The sequence below is a fragment of the Suillus plorans genome, assembly GCF_016647745.1.
Source record: "Suillus plorans strain S12 chromosome Unknown HD556scaffold_48, whole genome shotgun sequence".
Classification (NCBI taxonomy): domain Eukaryota; kingdom Fungi; phylum Basidiomycota; class Agaricomycetes; order Boletales; family Suillaceae; genus Suillus; species Suillus plorans.
The window spans coordinates 37,519-58,457 of record NW_024537432.1 but is presented as its reverse complement, the minus strand read 5'-3'; the positions used below and the strand labels follow the sequence as shown (position 1 = coordinate 58,457).

General features: G+C 46.8%; 9 protein-coding genes across 9 annotated transcripts; 4 read left to right on the top strand and 5 right to left on the bottom strand.

Annotated features, from left to right (window-relative positions):
• Positions 1-2,765: 2,765 nt before the first annotated feature.
• Positions 2,766-4,682, top strand: HD556DRAFT_1389467 (WD40-repeat-containing domain protein). The gene is made up of 5 exons (XM_041303512.1): positions 2,766-3,751; positions 3,815-3,841; positions 3,890-3,928; positions 3,977-4,051; positions 4,112-4,682. The coding sequence occupies exons 1-5, from the start codon at positions 3,149-3,151 to the stop codon at positions 4,265-4,267; spliced, it is 900 nt and encodes a 299-aa protein (XP_041157571.1). The 5' UTR covers positions 2,766-3,148; the 3' UTR covers positions 4,268-4,682.
• Positions 4,683-6,737: 2,055 nt separating this feature from the next.
• HD556DRAFT_1488107 (uncharacterized protein) lies at positions 6,738-7,643 on the bottom strand (the record flags this gene model as incomplete). Its single annotated transcript, XM_041308756.1, has 2 exons — positions 6,738-7,553; positions 7,602-7,643. The coding sequence occupies 2 exons, from the start codon at positions 7,641-7,643 to the stop codon at positions 6,738-6,740; spliced, it is 858 nt and encodes a 285-aa protein (XP_041157570.1).
• Positions 7,644-9,536: 1,893 nt separating this feature from the next.
• HD556DRAFT_1389457 (uncharacterized protein) lies at positions 9,537-10,165 on the top strand. Its single transcript, XM_041303511.1, has 3 exons — positions 9,537-9,847; positions 9,921-10,001; positions 10,067-10,165. The coding sequence occupies exons 1-2, from the start codon at positions 9,546-9,548 to the stop codon at positions 9,937-9,939; spliced, it is 321 nt and encodes a 106-aa protein (XP_041157569.1). The 5' UTR covers positions 9,537-9,545; the 3' UTR covers positions 9,940-10,001; positions 10,067-10,165.
• Positions 10,166-10,390: 225 nt separating this feature from the next.
• HD556DRAFT_1445903 (uncharacterized protein) lies at positions 10,391-11,137 on the top strand (the record flags this gene model as incomplete). Its single annotated transcript, XM_041307006.1, has 4 exons — positions 10,391-10,459; positions 10,546-10,602; positions 10,653-10,833; positions 10,890-11,137. 4 exons carry the CDS (start codon positions 10,391-10,393, stop codon positions 11,135-11,137), a joined length of 555 nt encoding a protein of 184 aa, XP_041157568.1.
• A 1,052-nt stretch (positions 11,138-12,189) lies between these two features.
• On the bottom strand, positions 12,190-14,001 carry HD556DRAFT_1389445 (Aldo keto reductase). Its single transcript, XM_041303510.1, has 9 exons — positions 13,515-14,001; positions 13,370-13,455; positions 13,140-13,316; positions 13,062-13,086; positions 12,985-13,016; positions 12,718-12,937; positions 12,616-12,665; positions 12,406-12,562; positions 12,190-12,358 (listed from the first exon to the last, which is right to left on the bottom strand). Exons 1-9 carry the CDS (start codon positions 13,629-13,631, stop codon positions 12,194-12,196), a joined length of 1,029 nt encoding a protein of 342 aa, XP_041157567.1. The 5' UTR covers positions 13,632-14,001; the 3' UTR covers positions 12,190-12,193.
• A 696-nt stretch (positions 14,002-14,697) lies between these two features.
• HD556DRAFT_682288 (uncharacterized protein) lies at positions 14,698-17,396 on the bottom strand. Its single transcript, XM_041311296.1, has 4 exons — positions 17,113-17,396; positions 16,997-17,062; positions 16,099-16,942; positions 14,698-16,046 (listed from the first exon to the last, which is right to left on the bottom strand). Exons 1-4 carry the CDS (start codon positions 17,183-17,185, stop codon positions 14,786-14,788), a joined length of 2,244 nt encoding a protein of 747 aa, XP_041157566.1. The 5' UTR covers positions 17,186-17,396; the 3' UTR covers positions 14,698-14,785.
• A 169-nt stretch (positions 17,397-17,565) lies between these two features.
• Positions 17,566-17,997, bottom strand: HD556DRAFT_1205360 (uncharacterized protein; the record flags this gene model as incomplete). Its single annotated transcript, XM_041296457.1, has 2 exons — positions 17,566-17,832; positions 17,890-17,997. Coding segments are annotated over 2 exons (375 nt in total), but the record flags the coding sequence as incomplete, so codon positions are not given.
• Positions 17,998-18,977: 980 nt separating this feature from the next.
• Positions 18,978-19,199, bottom strand: HD556DRAFT_1488081 (uncharacterized protein; the record flags this gene model as incomplete). The annotated part of the gene is made up of 1 exon (XM_041308755.1): positions 18,978-19,199. A coding segment is annotated over one exon (222 nt), but the record flags the coding sequence as incomplete, so codon positions are not given.
• A 546-nt stretch (positions 19,200-19,745) lies between these two features.
• HD556DRAFT_1528800 (uncharacterized protein) lies at positions 19,746-20,458 on the top strand (the record flags this gene model as incomplete). The annotated part of the gene is made up of 4 exons (XM_041309390.1): positions 19,746-19,949; positions 20,018-20,061; positions 20,121-20,187; positions 20,238-20,458. Exons 1-4 carry the CDS (start codon positions 19,799-19,801, stop codon positions 20,456-20,458), a joined length of 483 nt encoding a protein of 160 aa, XP_041157563.1. The 5' UTR covers positions 19,746-19,798.
• Positions 20,459-20,939: the final 481 nt, after the last annotated feature.

The window sequence follows — 20,939 nt, the reverse complement described above, 5'->3', positions numbered from 1 at the left end:
TCAGCCTTCGTGTGCGGGTTTTATACCTGGAAGGCTGACATTATTAAGTTAGCATGCCAGCCTCTTGGTCGCGATCAAGGTTTCACCGGATTTCAAACAGGCCTGCATACTTTGAATTAGGTATAAGACACTCTTGCCTGCTGCACCTAACTCGGATTAAAGCTTGTCCTTGCCCATTTGAAACGGATAAAACTTGTCCTCTTCCATGTAGCGTGTACTTGGCCAATTCGACACGACTGAGAAGGATGAGTCCGAGAAAACAACTTAGGCGTTGTTTGGATCACAAGCTGTTGCCAAACAAACCACGTCTAGGCTGACTAATAAGCCTCGAATTAGGTTGACCCCTTTTAAAGTTTTGGTACTACTGAGTCAAATCATAAATACCCCGGTACGATCCCACAATGGGCTTTGAACTCAGTACTCATGCCCGATCATCCCTCAACCTATCATTAGCGGTGTAAGTAACGTATACAGGTGTCTGCAAGCAGCTATTACAGGTAACAGTGTGATACATAGTACTATGTGGAGGAATTAAGTCGATGAAACACACTCATTGAATCTGAGGATTTACCAGCTACCAGAACCATAACACGGAAGTTACCAGAGAATATATCACCCAAACGCGAATAAGACTGGCCTGAGATAAGACACGGGGCACTTCCAGCTGGGTGTAGCCTCGCACATCATATATCACTGCATGAACGTAGAAGTAATAATACAATTGGGGCAAGATTTGATTATCATGATATCAGAATCAGAATTAGCTCACTTGATACGAACGAAAATAATCAAATTCGATTGAATGGCGATTTGAAGCTGAGAATTCGAAGTCAGAAAGAACTGATACAATTTACTTACATGCCACATATTGTTGCAGTCCGTCTGGTGAATCGGGACATGAACATGACATTAGACTAGTGCCCCCCCCCCCCCCCCCCATTTCACCACTGTCGGGGGGAGGTTTATTGGAGCTACTTACTCTGGTCACTCGGATCGACAGCTCTACGTCAGCTTCACTGTACCCAGATTAAAATTTGGACTGTCAATCTTCCATCTCTATTTCGCCTTTCACGAATCTTCCCCTTCATGCCTTTTTTTGCAAGATTGGCAACGGGGTTTAAATCTATAGAAGTTGATAGTCCAAATTTGTCCGGAACAGCGGGATTCAGGGAACCTAGTAGAGTGGTATCGGTGGTTCCATACAAGTGCGTCACAACTGCCAGTGGCTCCCACGAGTCTTGGGCACACAGGTTGACTTGCGCAGTTAGCATTAGTACTGAAGTACTGACACATGGTCAAATGGCATATTAGCACCGGATGTAAATGGATTGATATCATATTGTAGGCTCGCCTTTCATGCACATGCCCCAGAATAAATCCTGCAACGAAGGCTTCCCCCACTAGAATGAATGCAAGAGGAGGTACAATGATACCTATACGGGGAAAGACTCAAGATTTGCTTCTGCTTCCTCTTCTTCGTTTTCCACCAGATGTACGTTCAACCTCTCTTGGACAATACCTCATCCATCTGGCATCTGAGTACTACTCCCGTTTCCCATGCTATTGTACGGCAGTCGGAGCTGTTTGATCAGTTCCCGCTAACCAAAGGTTTCACAGGATGAGGCAACTCTAGGAATACAGCAAATATAAGCGCCGAAGGTGTAGGAATCTGGGGTAATATAATTAGGCGGATTCCACTGTTAGGGGTGGGACACATGCCGAGATGGAAGAATCGGAAAGCTGTCTGGTGGTCGTGGTATTGGATCAGAAGATACCAAGCGGTGCGGGACAAAGAGGATACAGCCGCCTGCAACGTTAACGCGATCTCACACCTATGTAGGAAGAAGACCTGTGACAGAAGCGTGTTACACATTCAAAACGCGACCAGACACAACATCGGCATAGCCCGAAACCATTCCTACGACGAAGGTTCTCCGCGGGAGTGCGATACAAACATAAGGCCTAGGGTTAGCATTGAACAAGACACCTCAGTTTCAAATCTATACCAATAAAGAGTAGATAAGGAGTCTCTTCGTCAGACAAGTTAAACCCATCCCTCCTGTACCATGTAGTTGAGATGAATTTGCATCGATTCGTCGACGTAAAATCCGCCCTAGCAGCAGACACTGCAGCGGCGGTGTTTGAGCAATGTACGCCGCATGACGTCTATTATGAGGTGAGAGAAAAGGCACAGCGTCTTGATACTATGCTTACTAGGCGGTGACAGGGTTGACATTTTCCTCACTCCTTTGTGGACATGGTGACGTTCGTGTTGTTTGTGCCCTATTTTCGTGCAGGAGAACTGAACTCAAATGTATACCGAATCCTTCCCTATTTCCCTGGGCTGCACAGGATTCGGTCTTCCTCTGCCAGCATCCCGAAACCGGCTTGGACACACTACTAGATGATCTTCGTCTTCTTTGCAGGTGTTTGGGACACGTACAACATGATTAATTAAGATGTTGCGCCTAACGACGAATTGAAAGCATCGATGCAGTTAAAGAATCATCTACAGAGGCGTTGATACCTAGATGGTAATAGTGCCCAATCAGCAGAAAGTCGCAATCGACAGATGATCTTGGAATGATGGCAAATCCCAAGGGAGGACGTTCGAAAAGGACAAAGCATGCTTATGAGTAAAACCTTCTTGATTCCGGTACAGAGATCCATCCCGTTTACCATGCCTGGCGACGGGAGAGTCTGAATAGTAGACACTATGGAAACCGTTAGACTTTCCATAAGACACGACTGTATATGCAGGAAAAGTGTCAGATGCGATCAAAGAATGATGCTGTGAAACGTTGTCTCCACGTGATCCGACGGTTCTTTCCGGGAACGGATTTTGTGCAAGTAAGTTATAAGATGTAGCAAATTCACAGCTTATTCCGTTCCGAAAGTGATCCTAACACGAGTGACCTCGTCCATAGGATGCAAGGCAGCCATCATAATGCTGTGCGTTGCTCAACACGTGTATGCTGTGGAAACATGCAGTGCATATCTACACCCACAATGTGTATTGTGCATGTTGGGAACGTGGGAGGGGTACGCCAAACTGGGTATCGAATATGCCGCCCGTGCTAGTCGGATGGGTGTCTTATAGACGGGCGGTCGATTACCAGTTGGCTTCCAAGAGACCCCAACAATCACAATGGAACGACCAAGGTTCAGAAGATCAAGACGAATGAGAAATGCCGAAGACCAACCACGGCGAACCGCTGTCCCACCGCGAGCACGGCCTACCCCAACTCACCCCAAAGAGACAAACGTAATACGATTACCTGAAGGAAGTGGTCTGGGGAGATTTACGCTGGATGTTGGAGGACCTCTTGATGCAGTGACGAGTGTCTGTTGGTCGAGAAGTGGAGAACAAATGTTCTCAGGTTCTCGAGATGGAACGATCCGGGTTTGGTCGTCAGGGACCGGAGCCCAAGTCGCTCTCCTCCAGGGACACACGAACACAGTTCACGCCATCGCAATATCTTTTGATGGTCGCTTCATTGCGAGCGCATCCTCTGATTGTACTGTTCGCCTATGGAGCGTGCGTACCTATGAAGCAGTCAGCCCGCCTTTCGAGCATGCCGACGAACTCTATTGCGTCACATTCTCCCCTGACCGTAAGCGAGTCGCATGTGGTGGGAAAGACACCAAGGTGTATCTCTGGGATATCGAGCCATACACTAAGCCAGACGCTAGTATAATGGATAGCTGTGAACCAGCTCCGGAATTGCCATTGGCTCCCTCAGATGAAGATGTAAGAATTGCTTGCACTGTGCGCTTAATTGTTAGAAGTAGCTGATGCGAGCAATTATTTCAGATTCTTAACGAGCTCTTGATACAGGAGGTAGGGAAGTGTATTACTTATGCTTTCAATACTCATGACTGGCAACAGGTCGCTGGCTTCCTTCCCCCGCTGGCGCTTCAGAATGGAGTACGTATATCGTACCATAGTGTGATATCTCTGATTTGACTGCCGCAGGTTCCACCTGATCTGAATGTTCCCTCAGCATTTACTGAGAATTGGCCCAGCAACGAGATCAACAATGCTCTCGAAGTGAGTGCCAACGTCTGGGCTGTAGTTTAAATTTCGCACGTTTAATTATCATCTTGACAGGATGCACCAAAGGACTCGAACCAGCCTAAGGAGTCTATTGAAGTCCTTCCTAGTCCGGTACCTTCCTCATCCTCATCCAAGCATCGCTTCTTGGATAGACTACCACTCTTTCGTCGTCGAAACGATGTCGATAATTGTAGTGCCACAAATTCGTAGGTGTATTTGTTACATCAAATGAACAATCATTCATCATTTTCAGGATCCTGGCGAAAGGATGATGATATCTGAATTTCTGACATATCCCATAGAGATTGTGACCCACAGACAGACCAAGTTTTGTTGACAGTAACAATATCGTTCGACTCCAAGCTCTGTATCGATGGTGATCTTGTATCAGTTCAACTGGTTACTTTACCTACCATTATTACTCCTCAAGGAATAATTGTCACGATATTCAGCCTATTTCCACTTCGTTTTGCGTATATTTCCATCAAGGAAGAACATCATGTTTTTTTCTCAAATTTGCGTCGCTGCCATGCCATGCTATACAGGAGTATTGCATAATACTCTTGACATTTTTCGCAGTTGCATTGAGTGTTGCCGAACGCAGTCGACTCGAGCTCCATGGAACATACATTCCTAAACCGTATCTTCGTTCTTATGTGGTGAATATTGAGGTAAGTCCCAAGGGTTTGGGTTAGCAGTGGCTTACACATTCTGAGGGTCCCAACCGGTGTTCCGGCGGGGATCAGATAATCAGCCTTCTTGCCTATCACATGGCTATAGGAAAGTAGGCTGATCGAATGTGCGCAACCTTATGGTTCAGAACTGCCGTTTATCATCGGGCAATCGGAACATGCATCTGGCATTGCTTTAGGTGTGTACAAGTAAACTTGCAATCATCGAGAATGTATTCACGGGGCCCGAATTCATAGCGCAGTTTAGGTGCTCTTCGGCATGATCGGGAGTGGGGTCTCTGCATACAGCGCCTTCATATCGCCAACCGCTCAATCAGCCTTGTCCGCAATCAGACGTACTTCCTGGACTGATTCAGGACTCCACGACAGATTAATAGCACCAAGGTTCTCCTCGAGATACTGTGCGAGTCAAAACCATGAATGCGCGAGGTTATACGCAATGATGTAGCGACTGACCCTGTCACTGCTGGGTCGATGGATAGATATTCAGGATACTGATAAACATACTGCATAGCCTTGTGCTTGACGTATGTTTTTCTGTTTATCACCGATTGATGTGATGCACTGGATTCAGAATTTCAGACCGCTCGCTTCCCGCGCAAGTTGCTCCCTAGCTCGGTTTCTGACAAAATACCTCAGGCTGTGCTCGTCAATATTTTCTCGGACGACATTGCTATTCGCGGCTTTCTTCACAAAACGCAGAATCTTGTACACACACATCTTCTAGATGCTGACTACAAGTCCCTTGCTCTTTCAGCCCTCATGTGAGTCTGAATGGCTTCTACTTTACAGATTCCGTTCCACTTGCAAAAAAGGGCTTTGAGCAGCTACGAACTAGTAAGTCCTAATCCAATCCCGCATATACAACTCCTTGGAGGCTAATATCCACATGGGAGTCAGGGGTTTCAGCTTTGTGCATGGAGGCCTGTCGGCTCTGACACTATATGGAAACGGGCATATAAAAATTTCACCCAATAGCGTCCATATATGTTAACATACTGCTAGCATGCGGTACGCTTCATTCATCTACCTACTTTATTATTCTGACTACCCTGTCCAGCTTTAATCCGGGTCTCAGATGCAGGCCTCACCTCGGTCCTCTTACAGATCGCACCCGCCACCGGTAGCATGTTATTTTCATCATTCGAAAAATCTTCTAACGTTTTAGAAGTCCTCTCCAAAGTTGCATCCATTGTGTATTAACTAAACGTAGGCAGGCAGAATTTCTCGGAAGATATATGCTTCTGCAGGGTCAAGCCTATCGCGTGACTCGTATGTGCTGCATTCTTTCGTTTGAGTCGCACGAACAGCTCCTCGGACGCCCTCTGAAGAAATCCTGGACGAGGGCGGGAGTGTATACTAGCACAGGCTCAAGCTTCAGCATCAACGTCAACAATGTCTGCAAACACTGGCTCGGGAATCATTGTACGACGCGTCCTCCCAGGACACCGATGAAAACTTCTCAAAAAACCAGTTCACGAACGCCGTTGCAGTAGAACGCCTCCGGAATCTATACTTGACGAGCTAAGTCTAGGCACCCACGAACTGCATCGCAAAGATATGAAGAAGTTATATTAGATCCCAAGTAAAGCTAGCGAAGTTGGGAAGGGTCTGAGTGAGCAGACAGAGCAAAGTAGTGGTACACAGCAAGTCGGTTAGGCGCCTACGACCATGACGAACACGTGCTTGCGGGTGTTGACGCCGAGTGTTCATGACTTGTGAGTGCTCCCAGTCCAGTGAACTGCGAGTCTACTCACACCATTATGATGGTGATGGATCGCTTTGGGCCCGGTCTGTTATAATGTTTGTCGCATTGACATGGTCGTGCGCACGTGCAACTTGAGGTTGAGGTGGTTGAGGTTACTAGATTATGATTAGACTACAAGTTTTCTCAGGCGTGATTGTAAAAGTTTTTGATTCTGTTTCGAATCTTTCGATATTACAAGTCGTACACGTCGTGTGTTTATAAGTGATTCAGATCTCAGACTTTAACGAAGAAACTTCTCCCAGTGGCTTTTCGCAAGGGATTCGAATGCAACATAATACTGCAAGGCGATGCCCCTGTATTCCGGTGCCTCCATGCCTCCATTGTGATCACTGGCGACCTCGCATTTCAACACCTCAGTCCTAGCTGACGGATATTGACAGGAATTGACTGCATCGCTCAACGCTTTGGTGACGGGCACCAAGTAGAAGGTGGGGCGCGTCCCAATCATGGTGATGCAAGGCATAGTCATGACATCGAGTGGGTGCAGGCCCCTCTCTTGCCGCTTGTTGTTGTTGAGCTGGTAGGCCGCAATGGCTCCTGGAATCATACGTGCTTCGACATTTGAGCTACCTATCTGCGTCTTGTCCATTTGTAGAAGAAGTAGCATGTCTGATTCCGTATCCCGCAAGCATACGCTTATCTGCGCAACTTTGCGGTTATAATCACAGATCAACAATGGGATCGAGCGTCGTCTTGACACGCAATACGGACCCCTTGTGAAGCCAACTGTAATGAGAAGCTGACAAGCGAAGTCGTTGATGCTCGACACACGAACATTCTGAACCCAAAAATCTGGTGTGGTGGCATCATGAAGATACCGGAGAAAAAGAGACGTGTTGCGCGAGACATCAGGGTCAGGGCGCACGTCCGAGTCGGCGGTGGCAAGCGCGGGATCAAGGCCTGCCGCGGTTAGAGGTACATCTATCTCCTGGGGAAAGAATTGCTGTGATAGTACAGCAGTGACGGTTATGTTGTAAGCGATTAGCTCATTGACATCCCAGTTGCTGCTGGACTTTGCAGAACGAATAATATTCACCTGTTCATGGCAGGGTGATACTTAACCATGTCTAACTATACACAGTACATTTTGTAAGTTTGTCTCGGAGTCACCAACATGAAGCTTCATGAAGCTTAACAGGCACGATGCCTCACTGGTTCTAAAGATCGGGATCTCTCTTGTGATCTCGATGCTACTGGAAATGTTTTTCTCAGGCTTCCAAGAATAGCGCTACCACCGGAAAAATTACCAAATTGGGATATTCCAATAATCTCACTATTCCCACATACCTCCCTGGCTCTACTGCTGCACCAGAGCTTTCCCCTTGCTCACTCATGTATATAAGTAGTAGAATGGCATGTACATACATAAAATGATACAATAGACCGCTTTTTTCATTGTCTGAGAGCTTGTACAGCAGTCTACAGTACTGACTACAATATGTGCATCCCAGGACTAAAACATATTCGCTTTTTTGCCCCTTTAGCAGGGAAGCAATTCTGACTGTATATATCATATATTAGAGTGTTAATGAATATATTACACCGCTTGTTTGAGCCTCTGTAGTGTCCTACATCAGTAGATATGTTAAATTCATGAATACCTCTCAAAAAACATAAACCAGTTCGCATTTTTTAGTGTTTAGGTATATAGACTGGTGAATATTATTTCTAACATCTCTTTACTAGTATATACATCATATCAAGAGTATATGTCAGCAGGATCAGTCCCTAGGGTCATATGTATTGTCATCTTCCTGGTGGTTCACTCCCTGAGAAAATTTTTCCTGCAGCTCCGGCCCTCTAGGATGGTAGGTAGTCTTTTACTATGAACATATGGAATATATTTATCACATAGGTATACCAGAACAATACCAGGATCCTTGTCTACAATCCAAAGTCACTTTTTGCCTACAATGTACCATATTTTCGCATTTTTGAGGTTTTTCACTACATTCTCACTACATAGACTATACCAGCTGTTCATATATCACTTATAGTACATATATGAAGCCTTCCCAAGGCCATGATCAGGCAGAAATATGACATAGTAATGATATCAATGATATAGGGGCAAATCCCACAATCATGCAAATGTTATATTTCAACCCTGTCTAGGGCGAAGATTTCATTAAAAATGTATAGAATACATTGTAAACTACTTAAATATACTATACTAATATATGTTGTGAAGGTAAAGGTGATGTGGAAGTGTTGTGGTCTCAATTTGTTGCATTATTATGGTCAGACCACCCTTGCATAGACTGTTGGTGCATAGTACTTTTTCGATGTTTGGACTTTTTGACTTTCCCACGACCTATTTCTTATCTATTGGATTCCCCTGCTGTCAATTATTCATGGATCCTTCTGGTAGTCGAGGACTGTATTACTTGGTATATATAGTGTACTCCAAGATAGTCTGATCATAATATTTTACTATATTCATGTCTGGGAATTCTTATCAGTGAGAATAGGAGATATGTGCTTGATATCATTACTCTGACATATTTCTGCCTGATCATGGCCTTGGGAAGGCTTCATATATGTACTATAAGTGATATATGAACAGCTGGTATAGTCTATGTAGTGAGAATGTAGTGAAAAACCTCAAAAATGCGAAAATATGGTACATTGTAGGCAAAAAGTGACTTTGGATTGTAGACAAGGATCCTGGTATTGTTCTGGTATACCTATGTGATAAATATATTCCATATGTTCATAGTAAAAGACTACCTACCATCCTAGAGGGCCGGAGCTGCAGGAAAAATTTTCTCAGGGAGTGAACCACCAGGAAGATGACAATACATATGACCCTAGGGACTGATCCTGCTGACATATACTCTTGATATGATGTATATACTAGTAAAGAGATGTTAGAAATAATATTCACCAGTCTATATACCTAAACACTAAAAAATGCGAACTGGTTTATGTTTTTTGAGAGGTATTCATGAATTTAACATATCTACTGATGTAGGACACTACAGAGGCTCAAACAAGCGGTGTAATATATTCATTAACACTCTAATATATGATATATACAGTCAGAATTGCTTCCCTGCTAAAGGGGCAAAAAAGCGAATATGTTTTAGTCCTGGGATGCACATATTGTAGTCAGTACTGTAGACTGCTGTACAAGCTCTCAGACAATGAAAAAAGCGGTCTATTGTATCATTTTATGTATGTACATGCCATTCTACTACTTATATACATGAGTGAGCAAGGGGAAAGCTCTGGTGCAGCAGTAGAGCCAGGGAGGTATGTGGGAATAGTGAGATTATTGGAATATCCCAATTTGGTAATTTTTCCGGTGGTAGCGCTATTCTTGGAAGCCTGAGAATCACCAAAGGAATCAGAAGCCGTTAAGCTTAATTGTAGGGGATTGATAGTTTACAAACAAACTTACAAAACCATACTGTTTCTAGTCAGTGAGTATTATGCTTAATTTTAACAGTATAGCCTGTAATATTGGCCATGTTCTCTTTCTCTTTATAGGGGTCAAACTTGAGTGTCAGAGAAATAAGAATGACCAATCAATGAAAATTCCTTCACCTAGGGTTGAGTTACGTCGCAGCGGCTGCGTGTTGTGTGCAGGAGGTGTGCAATGTGATAAATGCGCGGAAGCACAAGCTTAAGCAGCAGAACAGACAATCTCGCGGCAGCTGAGTCATCATAGAATGTTACGCGTGCTTTGTTTATCACTACCTTTTGGCGTAACGGTTAAGGGACGACAGTCTTGACTACTTACACACAGCATCAGAATAACTTACAACTCGACCAAGCGCAAGGCCCCGACGCGCGTCAAGACTTATTGGCTGCCAAACACTTAACTGTTTTAGTTTTCACATCTTAGAGACATCCTCGAGCTATGGCAGAATGACCGGCAGCAGATATTGCAGTTCCCTCGCAGGATCCAAAGAAGAGGACAAGAAGCTAGATACCAAAGTGAATTTTGAAAAGGACGGCGACCCGAACTAGTGAGTGTTAATCACATTAGCGAAATCAACATTAGCTTAACTTATGTTTCCTAGTCGGAAAAATATGCACAGCTCAAATTCGAGCTGGAGATGCTCATGGAACGGTTCAAGGTGCGTGCCACTCACGATCGAGGTAGAACAAGTAATTGAATTGGTAGCAGGAATCAAACACGGATCTCTACCGTCCTGCTCTTGAAACGCTCCGGACACTGATGAGAAAATGCACATCGTCCATGACTTCCATTCCAAAGCCACTCAAGTTTCTACACCCACATTATCCCGACCTGCAGGAGCTGTTCCACACATGGCCCGCATTCGAAAACAAGGTGCGATGGAAAGCCTGTTTGTGTAACACGGAGGAACTCTCCGCTATCGCCTCCTTTCTTTCTGCATCTTAGCGGCAATCATGGGGCTCGGTGTAGCATACGCAGGCTTGCACCGCGAGGACTCGCTCACTCTCCTCTCTGCGGTCGTAGACGATAGCGTGTCGATGGAGATCGCTGCACTCAGCGCGCTCGCACTGGGATTCGTGTCAGATGGGCAAGGGCACGATTGGGGTCAATCCTTTCTTCTCGGACAGGAACATCATGAGTCGACCGGCTGTTGCGGGTTTACTGGCGACGATCATGGCGTTTACGGATGCTAAAGCCTGTGAGTACTCTCGCTCTGATTCATGCAAGCGGATCCTGATGAGCGCATATAGTCGTGCTCGACAAGTACCATTGGATGCTTTACCTTGGTGATTGCCATGTACCCTTGCTTCCTCATCACGCTCGATGAGAACCCCGAGAGCAAGCCTGTGACAGTTCGCGTCGGTCAGGTGAATACACAGTTTTCCCTTGCCTGTGGGGAATCCTTATTCGTTACATAGGCTGTAGACGTCGTCGGCCAAGCTGACAAACCACGCATGATATTAGGCTTCTAGACGCCTGCACGACCGGGGACGACAGAGCACGCAGAGTTGGCAACGGAAGAATTCATCACGTATGCACATGTTCTAGAGGTGCTTGTTATAATACAGAAGAACCACGTCATGCTATCTGGACGTGCATCTTCTGTCAATACTGTTCAAGGAATGCTCTTCGTCACGCTGTGAAAGAAGCTGACAGACTCCATTGAACGCACCGGAACACACTACCTTTCAATATTAACCATCCTAACTTCTCGGTAGAAATGGGGGTTGGTCAGAAACGCCCGCGCGCGCGTCATTGCGCTCATCGTCGCTTCCTCAAAGTCCAACTCTTCAACACATTCGAAAGTACTGCATCCCCCGCATTCCATCCAAACCGTTCGTCGTGGACAGTGAAACGAGCACAGTTTCCTCTGCGACCCGCATATGCAATCACACGTCGAGGTTTGACGCTGGCGTGAATCATGTTCTCGACCTTCGGACTGATTTCTTTAATCAGTCAATTGTACACAACATTTTCGAGAGTGGGAACACGAAGAGACACTATAGAATATGCCAAGAATGTATGAGTTGCTACTGTAAACATCGTCCAAGAGCCAACCGAAGGGTTGTCCTTGTATATAGGAAAGTCACGGTAGGACGTTTGAATGCGCACAAAGTTATGGTTCAGCGCTGCCGTTCATCATCGGTCGACAGAAACATGTATCTGACATTACCTCATGTACGGTACAAGTACAATTGTAATCATTGAGAATGAGTCCACGGGGCTCGAATTCAAGCTTCAGGTGCAGTTCAGGTGCTCTTCGGAAGTGGGGTCTCTGCATACAGCGCCTTCATGGCCGCCGGAGGATAGCGATCCCCAACCACCCAATCAGCCTTCTCCGCAATGACACGTACTTCCTGAACTGATTCAGGACTCAACGACACATTGATAGAACCGAGATTCTCCTCGAGATACTGTGCAAGTCAAAACCATGAATACCCGAGGCTATATGGCTACTGACCTTGACCTTCTTTGTACCCGGAATGGGGATGACATCTTCACCTTGGGCAAGAAGCCACGCCAACGCGACCTGTCCAGCAGTAGCATTATACTGCTCGCCTACTTTCTTGAGGTCGTCTGCCAGTTTTAAGATGTTCGGGAAGTTTTCCTTTGAGTATCTAACCAAGTACAGTTCGCGTGAGCCCCTACCAGGCACTGACATGATACATACCTGGGAATCATCCTCCTGAAGTCATTAGGTTCGAAGTCATCTGGAGATTTCTTTTCATCCGGTGAGTGTCCAAATCAGTTTTACTGGTCTGCCAATACTTACATACTGTCCCGTGATCAAACCACGCCCAAGTGGCGAGTAGGCAATGATTTTGATTCCAAGTTCGCGAGCCGTATTTAAGATGTTGAGCTTTGAGTCCTCGATGTCGAGTGTGAAAGGCGAATATTCCACTTGGACGGCAGCGATAGGGTGCACTTTCTGGGCACGGCGCAACGTATCCGCAGTGCATTCTGACAGCCCGAGATATTTCACTTTCCCCTGTCTTTCCGGCAATGAGCATGAACAAGGATTTAGAAACTGTTCGCTTACTTAACAAGTTCTGCCATGGCACCGACAGTTTCCTAACTGATTTCAGAAAAATTCAGAGTCCACATACAGAGACGTACTTCGATTGGTGTTTGGTGATCAGGTCTGCATGATGACGATAATGAAGTTTGAGTGACCTGTTGACACGCTAGGCGCACCTGTGCAAGTAGTAAAGATCGATCTTGTCAACACCAAGCAACCTTTGTGATTTCGCAAATGACTCGTGGACATATTTTGGAGACCCATCAACGCCTCTACCGTCAGATCCACTGATGATGATACCGAATTTGGTAGCAATAAAGATTTTGCTGCGCTTTTCGGGGTTCAGCTTGAACCTGCGCTCCTGGATTGTGAGGGCCTATTACTGCGACAGTACAGTATAACGTACCATTTGCCAATGAGCTCTTCGCTGTCTCCATAGATATCGGCAGTGTCCCAGAAAGTACAACCGAGCTCATACGCTTTATCCAGAACCTAAAAGGGACAATCATGAATTAATGTAGTGTACAGGGGGTAGGGTGCTCACGCCTCACCTTTAAGCGCTCCTCATCTGAACCAGTCTGACCGTAATACGCTCCCATGCCCATGGCGCCAAAGCCGATGGCAGAGACATCGTCGGTGCCAATTTTGCGTGTAGGATATTGGGTCATGATGTTAGATATAACTGAGTTGGCGATAGTGGAACTCAGGAGAAAGAAATGGCTTTATATACCTCAGTCTCAAGTTGGCTTACTGATTCAACGAGTGACTAAGAGAGACACGAGCTGTGATGACGCAATCGATATCCGCGGCCGGACGGCGGCATCACCAGTGACTAGTAGTACCACAAAACAAACCCAGATGTTTGCCACCAGACCATGTACGTCAGTGTCTGTCCCTCGTTCAAGTTGGTGTCGTGTCCATGCCAAGCCTTGGGCCTTATGTAAGTTCAAGGCCTCACTGCTTGTGTTAGAATTGGACGATACATAGAGATGCGAGATGCATCGATGATGGATTTGAGATAACGCGTAGCGAGTAACGGTAAACAGGAGTTTACCGAGTCCGAGAAGACTTGTCAGCTGCAGCGTTACATAACTTGCATTTGTCAGAGCTACTGGCATGGGCCTACGTCACCGGCACCGGCATGCCTTCAATACCAAGAATTTGGAATACTGTTGCTGTCTTTCTTATCACTAATTGATGGACTCAGAGTATTCCTCGCTTCTTGACTCGGCTTTCTACAAATCCCTGCCAAGCTCGCTAATATTTTCTCAGACGACACCGCTATGCACGGCTTGCAGAACACCGTACACACTCCTCTTCCCCGTGCCCCACAAGTACCTCGCTCTTTCGCCCTCAGGTCTGAATGGCTTCTACTTTACCAATTCCATTATACATGCAAAGAAGGGCCTCGAGCAGCTTTGAAATAGCAAGTCCTACTCCAATCACACATATACAACTTCTTGGAGGCCTATATTCACATCGCATTTATCAAGAGTCAGAGGATTGAACTTTGTGCATGGAGGATGCCTGTCGGCTCTGACACTATGGAAATGGGCATAGAAAACGTTCGCCCAATAGCGTCCATATATGGGTCCCATCCTCTCCCTCATCAATCCTGAGAAGCTCTTTTCGTCAATGTAGATCATACTTGGTCTTAGATGAGATGAAAACTATAGACTGTGATACAAACTCGACTACGATGCATGTATATACTGAAATACCAATATTATTTCAGTCGCGATACTGATCCCCTCCCAGTCGTATCGCTCCATCCCTTCCTCTGGTCCCAGGACGCTAGCACAACACGCAAATACTGTGATAATCAGGGACTAACAACTCCTCGACTGCTGACCAACTTCTCAAGCATATCGCTGGCAGCAGTCCTCAACTCTTTCACAGCAACGGCGACACTCTCACCCTCTCCCTGCTGTGAATCTCGCCCCTCTAGTGCGTTAAGAACACTATCCACATTTCCGATGAGGAGCTTGAGATCGAGTTCCCGAGCAATGTGCATATACCTCTTCGTGCCTTCCGCAAGGACAGGAAGGAACTCGAAACAGTGTATGTCGTCAATTACATAGTGGGCACAGCCCCATGCACTTTGCACCATGTTCCACCACTGCCACTCTGTAATAGAATTGAGGGATGTAACCGACGATTGTTCAGGTGCGATCCGGAGGAGAATGCCAGTTAGGTAAAATGCATGTTTCCCGACGCGGTGCTCTGCAACCATGCTAATGCATCGATCTATATGTTGATCCGCAAACAAATGGAGGTGCCAGTTGGAATTCCTCGCGAGGGAAAAGAGCAGTTCGAGATAGCACAAGTCGCTCTGATCACGGACGAAGCGGTCAGGGCTATCATGGGAGAGTGTCACACCTGGTTGCGGACAAACTGCAGTCAGGATAGCGGGGGAGAACTCAGTCAAGATCATGTCCCGCAGCTCCGCATTATCAATGGCATCGATCAAGACTATATCTTCTCGGGCACTGTGGGCAAGGCGAAGAGCAGCATGACGTAAATGGACAGTGTTACTATGCATGCAGGCGATGAGGCTGTTGAGGAACTGGTGTCGTTTAGCAGGGCTGCAGCGTACTTTCCTGGAAAACAGGAGTAAAAGGATGTCAAATAAAGCTTCGTCATCGTCGAAACGAATGCACTCGTCGAGGTAGTCGATCAGCCAGTCAAAGTCTTCGGGTGAATGGGAATCACCTGTCCCTAAACACTGGCAATGCCACAAGTTGACAGGGTCCCGAGATACTTTGGCAGCAGTGAGCGTGAAGCGCAGTGCATTCTGCAGTGTATTTTGCGGGTCATCCATGAGCTCCCAGGGATTATGTTGTTCGGCCCAGTATGATTTGATTCGTGAGTAAATCTTCCTGCACGCGTCCAGGTTCCGCATGGCGTGCAATGAAGGATTATAGTAATTTTTGGCAGACTTGAGCACAAGACAAATGGCTTCGATGAGGTTGGCTTCCCGATATGCTATACCTGTGCTGTCGTCGCTGAGATCATCATAACGTGTCCAGAGAGTAATTTCGAACTGCTCCAAAAGGGTATTCGCAAATCGAGGCAGGGCAGAACTACACAATCTCTTCGTTAGCCATAGCAGAAGCACCAAATAGTCGATGGCACCTTTTATCAATCCGAACTATGTCCTTCTTGTCAAACTGAACCCCGACCATGACACAAGCAAGAAGAGCGCAATTGGCCATGATTTGGTTCGATGGAGAGGATGTAGATGATAGCAGTTTTGATATCACCTCTATGGCGAATATTTCCACTTTTTCATTCGCTCGCCCAGTGACAAAGTGGTAAGGAAGGGAATGTGACAGCCACTCCGCTACGGAGCCGGGACAATCATACAACGAAAACCACAGAAATCTGCGATCTTCATCTTGCAGAAAACAAAGATTCCTAGTCACAATAAGCACCCTCTGGTCGACATCTTTTATGTTCCTCTGAATCATCTGGTCAAACGTGTCATAATCTCTTTCCCTGCAACCAAGAAATTTGCCACTGGTGGGGTGTGCCTTGAGAACGTGGCCACAATATAAATGACTCATAGCCATTAAACAAGCTGAGGCCTTTTCCTCCAACGACGGCATAATTTGCCCGTGGAAGCCAACGCAGCTCGTATAAATATCATACAGCTGATGCAGCATGTCTGAGACGTCAAGATCTAGGGGCCATTCGACCTGCGGAACAAGGCTGGCAGCGGCAAGAAATACTTCAGGATCCGTAGAGGTCTCGAGCAGCCACTTGACGCTAGGTGCTTCCAGATTGCTGGTAGGTATGTCAGGGAGGGTGAGGACGTGGTCATTGTCCGACGAAACATTTAGATTCGGTCCAAGCAATTGTGCTTCCGAGTCCACGACCTTTGTGGAAAAGCGCAGGACAAAACGCAGCCGGTTATGAAGACTAGTGATTGACTGCTGAAGAGATCGCTGTGCGAATGCGCCGATCGCACGTACAGGGCCTGAGGAGTGAAATGAGCACCGAGTATCTTTGTGATAGTAGATAAGACCGTCACCTCTAGATACTGCAGACAATCGGTTCCATCCTGGTCTGACAACGTCAAGCGATCGTTCCAGCACGCCTGACATGGAACAGTCAAAACCGGTGCACATGGAAGAAAATATAACTCACCGTGCAGCGACTTCGTAAGCTGCTGGAAATAACTGGAGGTTCGTTTGAATACCAGGCGTAGAACCCCTGCCATGTTGATTCAGACGGGGAATAACCACCAGAACTCAGGAAAATGATCTTACTGTCGATGCGCAACATGCGCAACATCGTCGATGTTGGTGTCTGGAATGGACAAGCAGGAGATATCAAACATGCCATCACCGTCAGGGAATAGAACAGAAATCCAAAGACTGTCGTTGCGATGATGACCCAGGCGATGCTCCGCTGGTCGTACCACATATTGGCTCCAAGAGCGATTCCAAAAAGAAGAAGGGAGATCTGAAGTATGACAGGGAAACATTGCACGACAGCATCGAAATACCATGTGACGATGCCGTCGAACTTCTCTTGCCTGCGCTTGCCTCGTTCCTCCTCCGAGCCGCGGCCATATCTGTTCGACTTGTAGTACCCGAGCCACTGCTTGCCTAATACGGCCCCGAATGCAGCGAGCAAGCTCATGGACAAGCTTGCGTATGCGACCATTTGGATCCTCACAGCCAACGCGGATGGCGACCACGTAGATCGTGGGTCTACGGGAGCGGTGCCCGCCTCAGCGAGGTTGCCGAGTCCGATCTGCACGATTTGCTTCAAAAGGGCATTCGTCGTGTCGCTGGGGTCGGGATTGAGATTGGACTCCATTGCAACGATGAAACCCGTGCTGACAGCCGAGAAAAGACCAGACTGATCAAACATCAGTCTCAGCTCTCAATGCGCCGAAGATAAGAACGCTAAACTTACGAAGATCAAGACGATGTCCATGTCAGTAGTGTATCGCTCAAGGAACTCGCCGTCGTGTTCCTCTGCGACTCGTTTGTACACCCCCCAGAAACGAGACCGTTTGTCCTTTCCGATCTTCGACGCAATCGTGGAGTCCTGGAGAATGTCCAATACTTGCTTCATCACATTTGCTCTGAGTGTACAGTGTCGTCAGTTGCGATCGCTTGTCTTGTTTTTCGCTTACAATTCGCTTAAAGTTGGCTGGTCCTTCTCCGCCACTACCTTTCCCCCCTTGCTGAGACAATTCAGGAGCATGTTTGACATTATTATCGACAATGACTCACGGAGCTAAATCGCCGACTGGTGGAACATTGGGTGTGCTTCCTTGTTCGTGAGGTCCTGACGGCTGTGAAGGCCCAGCATTCGAGCTGCAGTTCTGAGCGGCGCAGACGCCCATCGAGGAAAAGAGACCCTTACATCTCTGGTGGCAGCTCCGCCAAAGGAAAATTTATCTTCTCCCTGTCTTGCTGTTAGATGGGTGACAGATTCCAGGAAGCTGCAACTTACTCTTCGATGGGTCCTACGGCGCCAATTTGCGGGGCAGGCTGCTCAGCGTTGTAACTGAGCTGATCCTCGGCGTCGTCGGTGCCTGATGCTTGTGACATGAATAGGTTATACTTATATTAGATCCCAAGTAAAGCTAGCGAAATTGGGAAGGGTTTGAGGTGCGCAGACAGAGCAGAGTGGTGGTACACAGCAAGTCAGGCTACGAACATGATGGAACACGTGCTTGCGAGCGTTGACGCCGAGAGTACTTGTGAGCGCTCCCAGTCAAGTGAACTGCGACTAGTCTCCCTTACTTACCAACATGATGGTGATGCAACCAGCTAAGTTGGACTCGGTCTTTATGCGATATAGTAATGTTTGTGCGTTGTCACGGTGCACACGTGCAACTTACAGATCATGATGTAGATTAGATAGACTTTGCAAATTTTATCATGCTCAAATTTGACACCATCGTTACTGACAAGCAGTTTTTGGCTCTGTTTCGATATATAAATAATGTTACAAGTCGTATACGTTGTATACTTAATTAAGTTTTAAGGAATAAACTTCTCCCAGTGGCTTTTCGCAAGGGATCTGAATGCAACATAATACTGCAAGGCGACGAGCCTGTATTCCGGTGCCTCCATGCCACCTTTGCAGTCACTAGCGACCTCGCATTTCAATACCTCAGTCCTAGCTGACGGATATTGACAGGAAATGACTGCATCGCTCAACGCTTTGGTGACGGGCACCAAGTAGAAGGTGGGGCGCGTCCCAACCATCGTGCACCTCAGGCAGCACTTTTCGGTGCTTATAAAGGGTCTAAGAGACCCGGTTTCTATGTTATGGGAAACTGGTCTCTGAGACCCACCCTCCCGCCATCTAATTATAGCTCGTGCTCTTTCATTCCCTCGCGGGCCTCCAGCACCTCTTTACAAGCCTCCATTAACCATCCCAATAGACCTCTAGGACCACTCAGTATTACTTCTACCCTCTCAAAGTCACTCCCTACTATAGACCGAATCTTAACTTTATTCTCATCTGCTCTACAGTTTTCGGCAAATACCCACTTTGTAGATCGTTCAAAATGCCACGCGTGATTTCAGTAAAGGTCATCGTCGACACGTGGGAAGAAATTCCCAAAAAACTGAAAAAAGTGCCCGCAGCTGCGGGCACTTTTTTCGCATCTGAGGAAATTTGTTTCCACGGTCCAAAGATACGTCATACTTTCTTTCTTCGAATTTGACTCACCCTAGCAAATGTCTTGGACGGCCTAGAAACAATGCGTACTTGCCCTCCTTGCACCTCAGGCCTCATTGCCCTAGTGCTGCCGCAGTCCGGTCCAGGACCTAGGTTCGAACCCGAACCTTTGTGGACCGGACCCATGGTTCGGTCACAGGTCCAGAATTTCTCTTGGACCGAACCCCTTGGTAGGTTCGAGGTTCGGTGTGTTGTCGATAAATCCGGACCGGTTCGAACCTATCATGTCGCTGGCTTTGACTTACGATTTTCGAAGTCGAAGCCTCATGTTTTTGGCGAGGCTTTCTATTTAAGTATCATCCTTGCCCTTCTGTTCACCGTCTTCTCCTACTTCTCCTGCAAGGCAATCTCTCGGCTACTTCAGTAATGCAACTCATTCAGGCGCCAGTGAGTTCGCAACAAGTCTACTGTCTGTCACAATTAACTTATGATGTGATTTATTTCAGAACATACCTACAGTTGTGATTCACCATACTGATTATCTGCCATGGGTTCTCATTTTGGTGTTTCATGGTGCGCAACAGTTTTAAATCTAGTTTTAAATAAATTCACTTGGTACCTAGGTTTGAAATTTATGCCCCCTGCTGCTATGTCCTCTGCACGTCGTGCTGACGGTTCGTTGAAAGACGCCAGTGAGATAGCGTGGTACAATGATGCCGAAGACGACTCTCCAATGGTTCCTCCCCCTGCTCCTGCACACAACGGCACTCTCAATTCGTTTGTACGTCGTTCTGGTCGAGCGGTCAAACCCACAGAGAAGATCCGCGAGACTCCGTCATTGTGAACGAGGAGTAGCTGTACGTAGTGTACAAATTTGTCGTTGTTGTCTTGTAAAATTTTGATTTTTTTGCAAATTGAAATAAAGGGTTTGAGGGTTCGAACACGTTCTGAACTTGAACCGAACCCTTCCGAACGCGTTCACAGGGGTCCGGTCCATGGTTCAGCCTCCTTGCTCGAACCTGACCAATGGTCAGGTTCGGGGTTCGCAAATATAGGGCCATGAACTGGACCGAACCGGACTTCAGCAGCACTACATTGCCCTCTTCCTCACATTGTTACCCTCCTCTCGGCACCTTGTTACCCTCCTGCGCACCTCATTGACCTCCTCTTGGCACCTTGTTACCCTCCTGCGCACCTCATTGACCTCCTCTCGGCACCTTGTTACCCTCCTGTGCACCTCATTACCCTCCTCTCGGCACCTTGTTACCCTCCTCCTGTGCACTTGTTGCCCTCCTTTTTCAATTTTTTTTGGGAATTTCTTCCCA